The sequence below is a fragment of the Myotis yumanensis genome, unplaced genomic scaffold, assembly GCF_028538775.1.
Source record: "Myotis yumanensis isolate MYYU_CA2020_CCGP unplaced genomic scaffold, mMyoYum1.0.hap1 SCAF_2, whole genome shotgun sequence".
NCBI classification, from domain to species: Eukaryota; Metazoa; Chordata; class Mammalia; order Chiroptera; family Vespertilionidae; genus Myotis; species Myotis yumanensis.
The window spans coordinates 16,536,651-16,550,040 of record NW_027223753.1 but is presented as its reverse complement, the minus strand read 5'-3'; the positions used below and the strand labels follow the sequence as shown (position 1 = coordinate 16,550,040).

General features: G+C 54.4%; 1 protein-coding gene across 4 annotated transcripts in view; it reads right to left on the bottom strand.

The window, feature by feature from the left end:
* RPS6KA1 (ribosomal protein S6 kinase A1) overlaps positions 1–13,390 on the bottom strand; it is a 43,083-nt gene that overhangs the window by 22,803 nt on the left and 6,890 nt on the right. The window contains exons 2-6 of one of the 4 annotated variants that reach the window (XM_070404441.1): positions 12,595–12,639; positions 3,840–3,956; positions 3,502–3,583; positions 1,392–1,472; positions 1,141–1,220 (exon numbers count right to left, since the gene is read on the bottom strand). In XM_070404441.1, coding sequence (XP_070260542.1) covers positions 1,141–1,220; positions 1,392–1,472; positions 3,502–3,583; positions 3,840–3,956; positions 12,595–12,639 — 405 coding nt within the window. Of the gene's footprint in view, positions 1–1,140; positions 1,221–1,391; positions 1,473–3,501; positions 3,584–3,839; positions 3,957–4,768; positions 4,924–12,594; positions 12,640–13,390 lie in introns of those variants that run through there. The other 3 variants (XM_070404444.1, XM_070404440.1, XM_070404443.1) reach the window with 3 other exon arrangements.

Below are 13,390 nucleotides of genomic sequence, written 5' to 3'. Positions count from 1 at the left end.
AGTCAGCTTCACAGATAAGGAAAAGCTAAAGGAGTTCATCACCACCAAACCAGTATTATATGAAATGCTGAAAGGTATCCTTTAAGAAGAGGAAGAAGAAGAAAAAGGTAAAGATACAAATTATGAACAACAAATACGCATCTATCAACAAGTGAATCTAAGAATCAAGTGAATAAATAATCTGATGAACAGAATGAACTGGTGATTATAATAGAATCAGGGACATAGAAAGGGAATGGACTGACTGTGCTTGCGGGGGGAAGGGGTGTGGGAAATGCGGGAAGAGACTGGACAAAAATCATGCACCTATGGATGAGGACAGTGGGTGGGGAGTGAGGGCGGAGGGTGGGGTGGGAACTGGGAGGAGGGGAGTTATGGGGGGGAAAAAGAGGAACAAATGTAATAATCTGAACAATAAAGATTTAATTATTAAAAAAATAAAATAAAATAAAATAAAAAATTAAGTCTGGCCCTAACTGGTTTGGCTCAGTGGATAAAGCGTCGGCCTGCGGACTCAAGGGTCCCAGGTTCGATTCGGGTCAAGGGCATGTACCTTGGTTTTGGGCACATCCCCAGTAGGGAGTGTGCAGGAGGCAGCTGATCGATGTTTCTCTCTCATCGATGTTTCTAACTCTCTATCCCTCTCCCTTCCTCTCTAAAAACTCAATAAAATATATTTTTTTAAAAAAATTAAGTCTGGTTCTCTTCTACAGTTTGAATTGTACTAATGGCCATTTTTTTTCCTGGCTACAATTGTTTTAGGTCAGTTAAAAATCCTTTTGATTGACACGTGGTATGTAACATTACAGTATCTAGCTTTCTGGGTGAATTTGGGCTTCTCCCGTTCTCAATGCCCAGCCCAAGGCAGCCCTGGAAGAATGAAGGGGAACAGATGATAGCCACACTGAGCTCCCCAGCATCGCGGTGACATCAGATCCAAGGCCTGACCCTCCTCAACCCACCAAAACTCTCAGAGGCTTTGAGAGTGTGAACTCTATCCCAGGGTAGGTTCCTGGGTCAGAGACTGCTACACAGGCCTGGGTGGTCCCAGGTTCAGGCCACACAGAGCCCTGGGATGGGAGGCCTTGTTGTACCTCCAAACCCATCCTGGGGCCCTCTAGTAGTGGGGTGCAAGCTCACCTCTTTGGAGAGCCGTGTGAAGAGGTCCCCGCCACGCAGGAAGTCCAGAATAAGATAGAGCTTGCCCTCAGTCTGGAAGGCTGGGGAGAGGGGAAAAGGTCATGGTGGAGCCAGCTGGGCCCGGCTGCTCTGCCCCCTGCGCCCTTGGCCTGCCAGGTGGCAGGTTGGCAATGTACAGGGAAGACAGCAGCCCATAGGCCAGGGCAAAGGCGGGCAGGTAGGGTGGCACTCAGGAAGGTCTGCAGTCTCACCATAGTGCAGCTTCACCACAAATGGGTGGTTCACATCGGCCAGGATGTCTCTCTCCATCTTGGTCCGAACACGGTCACGCACTGGCCAGAGGAGAAAGGAGGTCATCAAGTCTAGCCACTCCCAGCCCCTGGCAAAGAAGGGCTCTCTTTTCCTCCTGTTCCTCACATTTCATGGCAGTGCCCAGGGCTGGGCCCTTGGTGCCCTGCCCAACACTCTGGCCCCATCTCCAACCATGCTCCATCAGGGCGAGTCAACCCAGCCAGTCTGAGCAACCCGTTCCTCTGTGTGCCCTCCGCCTTTGCCCCTAGGGCTCCGCCAGGGTATCTTCGCTAGCCCCCTCTCTGCATAAAAATCCCCAATTCCAGTCCAGGGGCTGGTGAGAATAGTCACTTAGGGAGCTACTTATAAAGGCAGATTCCTGGGGCCTCAAATTCAGACTCATGGGTCTGAGCAGACAGCCCCCACATACTTTTTTTTTTTATGACTAAATGTTCCGCCCGGCTGGTGTGGTTCAGTGGTTGAGCGTTGACCTATGAACCAGGTCACAGTTCAATTCCTGGTCAGGGCATATGCCCAGGTTGCGGGCTCAATCCCTGGTGTGGGGTGTGCAGAAGGCAGCCAATGATTCTCTCTCATCATTGATGTTTCTATCTCTCTCTCCCTCTCTCTTCCTCTCTGAAAGCAATAAAAATATATTTTTTAAAAAGTCCCTAGGCAATTCTGATCAACAGTTTCTTCTTTGACTCATTTTAGGCCTCACCTCCTCCAGGAAGTCTTCCTGAACTTGCCTCACTGAGTTAGCAGTGCTCTGCTTCCCCCTCAGAGCACCTCTCACCCTCTGTTTTAATGTTTTTGTTTCCCTCACCAGACATGACAGGTACCATGCTGGACTAAACTATTCCAGTCACCGTTTCCCAAATACGCCTTACATTTTCAAACCGCCCCTACAATTTAGCTCTGGCAAACAGTTCCTCTTTCCTGGGGTCCCATTCCTTTCCCATTTTCAGTCTGGAGAACTCCCAACTCATCCTGCAAGGCACAGTTCAAATGGCTACTCTTTATGTGAGCTTACCCCCGCCCCCAGGAGGCTGCAACCCCCATTCCCTGAGATCCCCGGTCACAGCAATGAGTGCACCCCACTGCAGGGGCTGCTCAGCCTCTCCAGCCCCTTCAAAGCAGGAACCAAGTCTTGTCATCTTTCTCTTCCCATGTGGCCCCCACCATCCCTCCTGGGGAATGACTCCCACCCGAGCAGGCTGGCCTTGGGGCACCAAAACTACATCACCCCATAGACAGCCCTTCATGGGCCACAAGACCCCTAATGTCCCCAAGGCTAACATTTCCAAACCCCCTCCCCCCCATATCCCAGGCCCACTCCATCTGGTCGGTGGCTACACTGGCTCCCAGGCTGGTCAAAGAGTCACTGCCCAGCCCAAAGCCCGTACCAACTGTCCTCGTGCCCTTCCTAAGTTCTGGAATTCTAGCCCTGCCTCAGGCTCCCTTCTGAACCTCTCTGCCATCCATCTCTATGCCATTCTTTGACTCAGCCTATCCTATCCACTAGCAGCTTCACACCCTTCTCCACCCGAGAGGTCTCCCTCAGACTCTCCTAACACCATGAAGTAACTATGCGGGCAGAAGGGCTCTGCCCAAGCAACCTGACGCGGATATCTGAAGGCCCCCACCACAGATGCACTGCACACCCCACCTGCCTCCTTCCAGACATTCGCCTTCAGTTACGGTCATTGGCACTTGGTGTGGGGCATGGGGGTGGGGATGCAGTTAACCCCAGAAGTCCTTTCTTTTGAATGGACCCTGTCTTTTCCATAAGGTGTGGTGTTAGGTAAGGAGTGGCTGACCTCCTCCATCGGACGCAAGGCCCTGGAGAGCTGGTCTGTCTCCCTTGATCCTGTGCCCAGGCTGGATAAATAATTTTTATTTATTAATTTGAGAGAGAGAGGAAGGGAGGGGGGAGAAACATCGATCAGATGCTCCACCATTCACGCACCCTCTGACTCCCACATGCGCCTTGACCAGGGATGGAACCCGCAACCCTGGCACATCAGGATGATGCTCCAACCGAGCTCCCCGGCCAGGCCCTCCACTCACCTTTCAGTGTTGCCTTCTTTAGTACCTTCATGGCATACAGGTGTCCACTGTCAGGCCGGGTGATCTTCCGCACCAGGAAGACCTGAGACGGCAGTTGTGGGAAAAGCAGAGGAGCAGCTGGGGGTGGCCCAGCCCCCATCCTCCAGGTCCCAGGCTGACTTCTCATTTCCCTGAGCCCCATGTTGACCTTTTGCCCTCCCTGGGTCCTAAGGTGACCTCTCGTCCTCCCTCAGACCCATCCACCCTTGCCCTCTGGTCCTCAGAGCCCCAAGGTGAGCTCTCATCCCCACCCCTGACATGACCAGTGCTGCCCTCCCAGGTGTGGGCTCAGGACTCACTTTGCCAAAGGATCCCTGGCCCAGAACCTTGAGCAGCTCGAAATGGGACGGGTCAGCCTTCTCAGAGCCAGCCTTGACGTGGTGCGTGATGGAGATCTCTTTGAGGACGCCCTCATCCTGACGGAGGGATAGAGTTGGTGGGCACGGTGGGCCCCATCTGGGCAAGCACAGGGCATGGCCCCCTTCCAAGTCCACTCCCAGCAGACAGAGCTCTGCAGGCCCAGACAGACAACCGCCCCGACGAGACCAGCCTCCAGACTCATCAATACCAAAGGGCTTCAAAGGCCACGGAGGGTCAAACTCTCAAGGTGCAGGTCAGATGAGGCACTGCTCCTACTGCTCCTGATGCTCAGGCCCAAACGGATGCCCAGGCATGGCCACGCTGAGCCAATCCCCGGTTCTGGCTGAGGCCCAGAGACCTGCCTCAGGTCCTCCCCTCCCCCTGCCGTAAAGGTTTTGGTTTTGCCACAATAGGAAGTAGGGTTTGTTCTCTTATTGGGTTGGCAGAACTGGGTTTTTGTTCCTAGACAGGAGGGATGACAGGATTCCACTGGCCGGAGGGACAAGGCTGAGATACATAGGGACCCACAAGTCACCAGAGACCAACCCAGTAAATGCCCATTTGGGTGGGCAGGAGCTAAGGCCAGAGACTCCATGCCCCACCCTCCCCAAGCTCCTTCATACAAATCTACCAGAAACCCCTCGCCAGGCGGCAGTTGTTCTAGGACCCTCTGCCGTCCCTCCAATCTTCCGGTGTCACCCTGGAGCCCTGAAGTGCCTCCTCACTTCCCCAGGAAGCAAGTCTGGGCAGAGTCCAGTCACCCAGCAGGGCCAGGCCTGGGCTAGGAGAGCTCAGCTGAGGCCAAACTGGCTGCCTGGGCACCTGCTCCAAGGGCCTCAGCCAGGACAACTCATCCGGCCACACTCACCGAGTCCCGCCTGGGGCCAGAGCCAGGGCCAGGGGCAGGCAGAGAGGTCTGGCTGATCCTGGGCCGCTGCTTCCTGGGCATCCAGGGGAGCAGGGCCCAGAGCCGCAGACGGGGCGGCTTGGGATCCTGCTCCATCCGCCCAGCAGGGCCAAGGCACCATGGCAGGAGCAGGCAGCCTCCGGGGCTGCCTCGGAGGTGGCCAGGCCCAAGGCGGATGTGCTGGGTGAGGGCGGGGGCTGGGGCTGGGCCTGGGCCGCCAATCACTCAGGGCCTGTGGTTTCCTAGTTCCAGGCCTACACCCTCCACCGAGTTCCCTTCCTCTCTCTCCCCCACTGCCTGAGGGCTGCCCTCTGGCCCTCCACCCTATTCTCCCTGTGGGCCTGCAAAGGGAAAGCCCCAGGCCAACCCAATTACTGAGGAGCAGATAGGTACCCAACAGGCAGAGCCAGATAAAGAAGGACACCCAACCAGCGGAGGCAGGCACCCAACATGCAGAGGCAGATAAAGAGGGGCACCCGGCAGGCAGAGACCGGCACCCAACAGGTGAAGATGAATGAATGTGGGCATCCAACAGGCAGAGACCAGAGGGCACACATGCCCAGCAGGCAGGGATGGATAGGCAGAGGTAGGAAGAACACATATCCAACAGGCAGAGGCAGGAGGGGACTCACACCTAACAGACAGAGGTGGACAGAGACTCATACCTCACAGGCGGAGGTGGTCAGAGATTCACACTAACAGGTGGAGGCAGGTGGGGACCCATCCAAGAGGCAAAGATGGATGGGGACATGAACCCAACAGGCAGAGACAGATGGGGACCCAATAGGCAGAGACAGATGGGGACGTACAGCCAACAGGTGGAGACAGATGGGGACACGTACTCAACAGGCAGAAACAGAAGAGGACCTGATCCAACAGTCATCTAACACGTGACATGTGCCCAACAGGTAAAGCCAGGCCCCCGCCAAGCAGTGACAGAGACAGGAGCCCAACAACAGAGGCAAGTGGGCAGCAGACAGAGACAGCCCGTCAGTGAGGCCCAAGTAGACAGAGAGGTACCCAGGGCAGACATAGAGGCAGCAAAGACACCCAGGCACTCAGAACGTCAGACCCTGGACTCAAAAGGCAGAGCTCTGGTTCTTGCTGGTCTGCCTGGGGGAGGATGTCACCTGCAAACCCCTAGCACTTGGGAGGACAGTCCAGTATTTGTGGCAGACCCATCTCTGAGGTCCTCCACGTCTGAGGGGGGACCAGGACTAAGACGGTGGGCTGAGAGGAGCCTCTGAGTGCAATCTGATGACTTTGATTCTGATCCAAATATCCCAAAAGCTGTTCTGCCCATTTAGGAACAGGAAACTGAGGCCTAGAGGACAGTGACTCACCCAGGCTCAAAGTGAAGTGGTGGCAGAACCCAAGTCCTTCCCCTGGTTACTGCTGCGCCTGCGGTTGGCAGGCCCCAAGTGCCAGGAAAGGGTGGGTAGGTAAGTCACCCAGAGCCATGTCCTCTCATCCAAGCCCGCCCCTCCCTCCGTACTAGGGTCAGTCCGGGAACTTCCCATTCCAGGTCTTGACCCTCAGAGGCCAGCCCCATGGTCATGGTGCACTGAACAGTCACAAAAAGCCGCAAGCTAATCAGGTCCGCGTATAGCCCTGGGTGGGACAGGCAGAGCCACACAGCAAACCCTGCCCACCCCACCCTGAGCCTCCACTTCTGTCTGTGACTGAGAACACTCCCTGAAGGCAGAGGCAGTCACCCGGAAACCCCAGGGGACAGAGCTACCCCGAGCCCATTCCCTGCCCAGAGCTATGGTGACAGACACTGCTGGAGGAAGGCCAACCCTCTGCTCACCTTTCTGGGACAGGAGAGTGAGTCTCTCTCAACTCTGGAGAAATCTGCCGGGGTCTGCATGGTGGGGCTCACGCTGGTAGCCAGAGGGCCCCATTACTCCCCTTACTTCTGCTTTTTCAGCCTTCCTAGTGCAGAAGGCAGGGTCCCTGACCCCCTCCTTCTCACTTCCCCCTCTGCAGGGAGGAGGGACAGAAGATGGGTCAGACTCCCTTGCTGAGGAGGTAACACTGTAGACCCCAAGCCCATGACTATGGGGAGAGGGGGCAGGGACACACCCCTACTTGTCTCCTCTAATCCTAAAGAGGGGAGACTGGAACACAGAGTCACAGGTGATAAGGCACCGACACAGTGGGCATCTAGGACCCACAAACATTCCTTGAGAGAATGAGGGGCAAAAGTCAGCAAGCCATGGGCTCTAACTGCCCCAGCTTACAGCACAGACACCCCTTCCCCCATAGTGACCGTTCCATGGCTAGGCCCACCCAAAATGACAGCCCACAGAGCAGGCACCACCATACTCAGCCCGGCCCTAAAGAGCCTGACAGTCCAGGGCCCTGGGATGGGCAAGGGGGCCGAAGGCCCTGGCAAGGACCCACAGAGGTCTGAGAAGAGGAGCAGGTAGCCTGGGGCAGAGGTTGACCAGCCCAGCCCCCTTCCACGTGTCCCTGCCACATCACTCACCCCAGTACACCCACAGGAACTGACACACACACACAAATACACACAGGCCGATGATCGGAAACCATTTCCACAGACATCCCCTATGTGGAAACACCCCCACGTACACACCGACTTCCCCTTCCAGTCCTCACAGGGCCTCCAATAAAGCAATCTGATGATGCCTGCTGGGCTTGTGAAAGATACCTCCTAGAGCAGTGGTTCTCAACCTTCTGGCCCTTTAAATACAGTTCCTCATGCTGTGACCCCAATCATAAAATTATTTTCGTTGCTACTTCATAACTGTAATGTTGCTACTGTTATGAATCGTCATGTAAATACCTGATATGCAGGATGGTCTTAGGCGACCCCTGTGAAAAGGTCGTTCGACCGCCAAAGGGGTCGCGACCCACAGGTTGAGAACCGCTGTCCTAGAGGCTTCTCACTGCACCCAGCTTCTTCAGGCAGTTTAGAGGTTCGGACAGCCCTCAGCCACCCCAACCCTTGAGTCCCTGAGAAGCAAAGGAAGATGATCTGTGGCGAGCAGTGTACAAGAAGGGGCAACAGGAAGGAAACAGTCTCAGAAGTGCCTTTGCCGAAGGCTATGTGCAGGGCCCGTGAGGCCTCGGGATGGCAGAAGGGGTAGGACAGGCACCAGACCACATCCCTTGGTTCCTGCCCCATTCCCCCCTATAGATATTTCCTCTTATTTACTTCCTCCCACAAGGCAGCTGGGAGAGAAGACCAGAGACCCTGCCTGATCCCTGGTTCCTAGGGTCCTCACCCTGGGCCTCCCTCCACCAGCTACAGCCCAAGCCTACCTGCCAACCCCTGGCTCTAACGCATATCAACAGCACCTTCCCCAGTGGGCAGCATCAGCAGGGCTTCCCAGGCACTGCCCCTCCTGTAGGACAGATGTCCCCCGACTTGTCTCCCAGCATGCCTCTGGGCAGGTGAGGAGGGTTCCACAGTTTCCAGGCATCCTTGATGGGGGAGCTGGCCTCGGGTACTAGGCCAGGACTGGCATGGAGTGACAATGAGAACTGTGCCTCCAATAATTTACTGGAGTAAGACTGTTCTTTCCTTCAGTCATTGCGGTGTGGATTCTGCCACGCCCTGCATCTCAGTCTCATTTCAGAGATGAGGAAACTAAACTCAGAAAGTGACTTGGCCAAGGCCACACGGTTAGAAAGGGGGAGAGCTAACAGCAAAATCAAAGCCTACACTCCTCAGCATTTCATCACTGCCCTCCCTGCAAGGCCGGCCAGCGGCCTCCCATGTGGACATCACCCACAGCTCCATCACCCTGGCCCCCTGCTCCATCCCCATGTGAGGAGCCACACACGAGGAAGCAGACAGATGGAGGCAGATGCGCGCCTTGATCTCAGGTAGCTCCAAAAAATAAATACATGATAACAAAACACAACTGCCGGCGACAGAGCTACAGTTAGGTGCTGTGGATGCCCAGAGGCGGTGACTATCTGCCTAGGGCAGTAATGGCGAACCTTTTAGCTCGGCGTGTCAGCATTTTGAAAAACCCTAACTTAACCCTGGTGCCGTGTCACATATAGAAATGTTTTGATATTTGCAACCATAGTAAAACAAAGATTTATATTTTTTATATTTATGTTATATATTTAAATGCCATTTAACAAAGAAAAATCAACCAAAAAAAATGAGTTCGCGTGTCACCTCTGACACGCGTGTCAGAGGTTCGCCATCACTGGCCTAGGGTGAGGTCTGAAAACCGTCCGGAGTGGGGGCAGTCCAGCAGGACCCTGAGGAGGAACAGGAGTTGGCCAGACAGGAAGGAGGGAAAAAAGGCACGTCATGTAGAGAGACCGGGGCGAAAAGAGGCTTGAGGCCAGGAGTGCAGGGAGGAAAGTTAAGAACTGCTCACTCACTAGCTGAGCGCCCCCAGGCAAACTCTCTCTCTAGCTGAGCCTCAGTTTCCTCCTCTGTAAAACAGAGGTTAAAATTAGATGTTGTTTCTAGAAGCAAAATGGGCCACAGAGGCAGAGGAACACAGTCAACAGAACTTCTGCCTGGATTACAGGGCAGTCTTCCTGCTGCAGTGTCTCCTCTGGGCAGGTAGAAGGGACAGAGCCCCGCCACAGGGTCCCAGGTGCTGGGAGGGTGGGCTACCTGCCCTAGCCAATCTAAGGGAAGTTTCCCCCAACACCTGAGGCTCCCCAGGCTCCCCGAAGTCCACAGTCACATCCTGCCTGAGCTCCAGCCAGGGGCGCCAGAGGGATCCGGAGGGATCAGGGTTTCATAAACAGGAAGAGAGGAGGGGAGGGGGGAGATGCTCAGCTCTCAAAATAGACCCACAGGCACTTCAAAGGGGTCCAGCTCCGGAGATAGCCAGGGGAGGGGGCCTGGGGTGCCCAGTCTACCCCCAGGAAGGAAGGGAGGGTGAATGGAACCCCAGTGTGCCTGAGGACACCAGGTGCACCCTGGGTACTGAAAAGATCCAGGGAGCTCTCACCCTAGATTTTTGTCTACACTATGGCTGCTAAACCCCAAATCTCCCTTTCTGCTCAAAACTAATAAAATAAAACAAGTATTGAACACCAACATTGTGCCTCACACTTTGTTAGATTTTTTTAACATATACACATCCCATGCCCTCCTCTGGATAGCCTTGTACAGGAAAAGCATCTGCGCCTCAGAGGAGCAAACCCCTCACCCAAGGTTATGAGGCAAACAGGAAAGAGGGGCAGGATTCTGAACTCAGAATGCCTGACTCCCAAGTCCCCCTCCCACCTCTTCTCCAGCTGGAAGACCCAGTTTTCTCTCCAAGTGCCCACATCCTGCCTTTTGAGGCCCAGCCAAATGCCAGCTCTACAGGGAAGATGGCCTGGTCCTCTACAGCCCACCCAGTGTTTCTTCCTCTGCCATCCCTGGCCGTGATTGTCCATCTGGTCCATGCTCAGTCCTAAGCTCAGATGCCACTGACATGCTCACATCACCCTGCCACTGAGAGAAATGTGGGCACTGGGAGGTGGTGCATCGCTCTGCCCATTATGGGGCCTGGCACAGAATGGAAGTTCTGCATGCCTACAATCGTGTTCTTCCCCATCACAGTGCCCATCACACAGCTTTGCTGTCTCCACCTGCCCCCCTGAGAGCTCCCTGAGGGTGAGGATGTTGATTTCATTTTGGGTTTCCCCCAGGGGCACAGCAGGGTGCCCTGAAAGTCTGATGAAGCAAATGATACACCAGCTCTTTGCCAGCTCATTCCATTACACAAAGTGATGAGGTCCTGAACACAGACTCAGCGCCCCTTGGTGTTTGAGCCCAGAAGTGGGCACTGGGGGTACTGTGACGTTCTGGGGCAACAGAGAAGATGGGTGAGGAGGTTGCTAGGAATAATGGAACTTGGGGGTCATGGGGGACCCAATGTTCTTCCTCTACAGCACCGAGTGTTCCCTGCGCTGGGAGGAGTGTGGTCAAGCAAGATCTGACTACATTGCCCACCACCTATGTGACCTTGGGCCTCAATTTTCTGATCTGTAAAATGGGAATAGTAACAATATCTACCTCCAGGGCTGTTGTGAAAACTAAAGGGAACGTTCCTAGTGTGTTGCCAGGTGTGTATTAAGCTCTTTCTCTTCCTTAAAGTGGCATTCGAGGCTCTCCCCACCCTCTCCATCTCCAGCCTCATCATCCCACCCCAGAATTTACTTCTCTAGAGCAGGAGTCATAGGCTTGGGATTAAATGTAGGTTACCTGACTGGGTAAGCGTCTGTCCTCTCCCTACCAGTCACTCTAGCTCTTGGGATGAGAAGCTGTATTTACCACCAACATCCCCAAAGATGCAACCCCAGAATCTTAGCTCCAAGATATGTACATCCTGGTTCTTCACTGGGCAGCTACTTTGTGGGAGGAGACTGTGCAGACATGGCGCTGAGCAAACCAAGGAGCCCAGTCCACACAACCTGCTTGGCTTCTGGTGGCCCAAGGTTGCCATAGTAACCACCAGACGAGGAGGTAAGAGCCTATTTCTCTCACCCAGCCCTACCTCAAGCAGCTCAGCAACCTTATCTTAGGAGGCTGAGTCAAGACAAACATGGGGACCAGCCCTGGGTGTATCTCAAAGGTCGAGCCTATGGCAGGTCTGGTGCCCAGGCAGACCCAGGCTGGAGGGTGTGGCCACTAGTAACAAGTGGACTGAGCAAGGCATTGGGGCATTCATACTGCTGGTGCTGAAGTCACTGTGTCCCAGGTAGTTACTATCTCATGTTCTTCACATCACACCTATGGGTAGGCACTGTTATCCCCAGTTTACAATGAGGAAATTGAGACTCAGAAGGGAGAAGAAGAGCCCTGGCCAGGGTGGCTCAGTTGATTGAGTGCTATCCCATGCACCAAAGGGTCGCCAGTTCGATTCCTGGTCAGAGCACATGCCCAGGTTGTGGGATCGATCCGCAGAGGGGGGCGTGCAGGAGGCAGCCGATCAATATTTCTCTCTCTCCCTTTCCCTTCCTCTCTCTCTAAAATAAGTAAAAACATTAAGGAAAAATGGGGAGGGGGCCCCTCGGCTGGCATAGCTCAGTGGTTGAGCGTTGTCCTATGAACCAGGAGGTTACGGTTTGATTCCCAGTCAGGATATATGCCTGGGTTTTGGACTCAATCCCCAGTGTGGGGCGTGCAGGAGGCAGCCAATCAGTGATTCTCTCTGATCACTGATGTTTCTATTATCTCTCTCTCTCTCTCCCTCTCCCTTCCTCTTTAAAATCAATAAAATATATATAAAAAGGGGGAGAACACAGCTCTGTGACCCCGCACAATTGGGTATGGGAGGACCCAGGGGAAGCAGAGACAGCAGGGGTGAGGGAACAGCCTCATGCTGGGAGTTGGGAGCCCTGAGAAATGGTCTGTGTGCCCATTTCTCGAGCATCACATGCCCAGATGATTCCAGGCCCTTGTCAGGCCTACCTGACCTGAGCCTCTCCCCACACCCCTTCAGCCCTCTCATCAGTCAGCCCAGATGCCAAGAGTAAATAAACTAAGGAAGTGCCCTAGCCTGGGTGATGGGTAACCAGAGTTCTAGCATGGATTCTGCTCTGGCCCTGTCTGGGCCACTGTCCTCTCACCTAAGAAACAGGAAGGTTGGAGCAACTGATCTCCATGCACAGGCTTGCCTCGAGGATTAACTGGGACCAGAGAAGAAAGGCTGAGCTGGGAAAGAGGGGAGAGGCCAGGACTCTCACACCCAGGTGGGATGCGGGCAGGCCTCCCTCCCTCCTCCTCCAGGGCCAGGCACACAGTGGACCCCTCACAGAACTTGGCCCAGGGTGCTAGCCCTGGCCCTCACCTTGGATGACTGAAGGCCAGCTTCTTCCCCAGGTGCCTGTCCATTCTGGAAAAGAGAAGAGAGATTACGGAACATTGTCAGGGTTTACCAGCGTGGGACAGAGCAAAGATAGACCCGTGGGTCCCCCATCCTTGGCTGTATCCAATAGCTAGGGAGGACTTGGAGGTGGGGCAGGAGTTCTGAATGGGTCTCCCAACTCCACTTGCACGGTGAGAGCACAGGTGCCAAGCCCTCCTGCAACAGCCTCTCACCATCCAGGTAATGCATTTCTCGAAACTCCCTCCCTCAACTCTCTGCCCAGCCAACATCTATCTTTGAAGGCCCAGATTAGATGTCATCTCCTCCCAATGCCAGTTCTGCCAGAGACAAACTGTATAACTTTGTACCAATTGCAAGCAGCCTTGGTTTCCTGATCTGTAACATGGGGGTAGTTATAGCCATTTCCCAGAGGTGCTGCAAGGTAGAAAGAAACGAAGTCTGGGAAATATCCAGCCCAGAGACAGCGGCTACCCTGGCCTTGCTCCCTCTGAGACCCCTGCCAGGCAGAACCACTACTGGCCTACTCTGCCCCCGCATTCCTTCATTGTACCACTTGTCACATTGCAAAAACTATTTTTAAAAAAATATTGTTATTGATTTCAAAGAGGAAGGGAGAGGGAGAAAGAGATAGACACATCAGTGATGACAGAGAATCATCGATCGACTGCCTCCTGCATGCCCCCCACTGGGGACGGGGCCCACAACCCAGGCATGTGCCCTGACGGGGAATCGAAGCATGGCCTCATGGTTCAGAGGT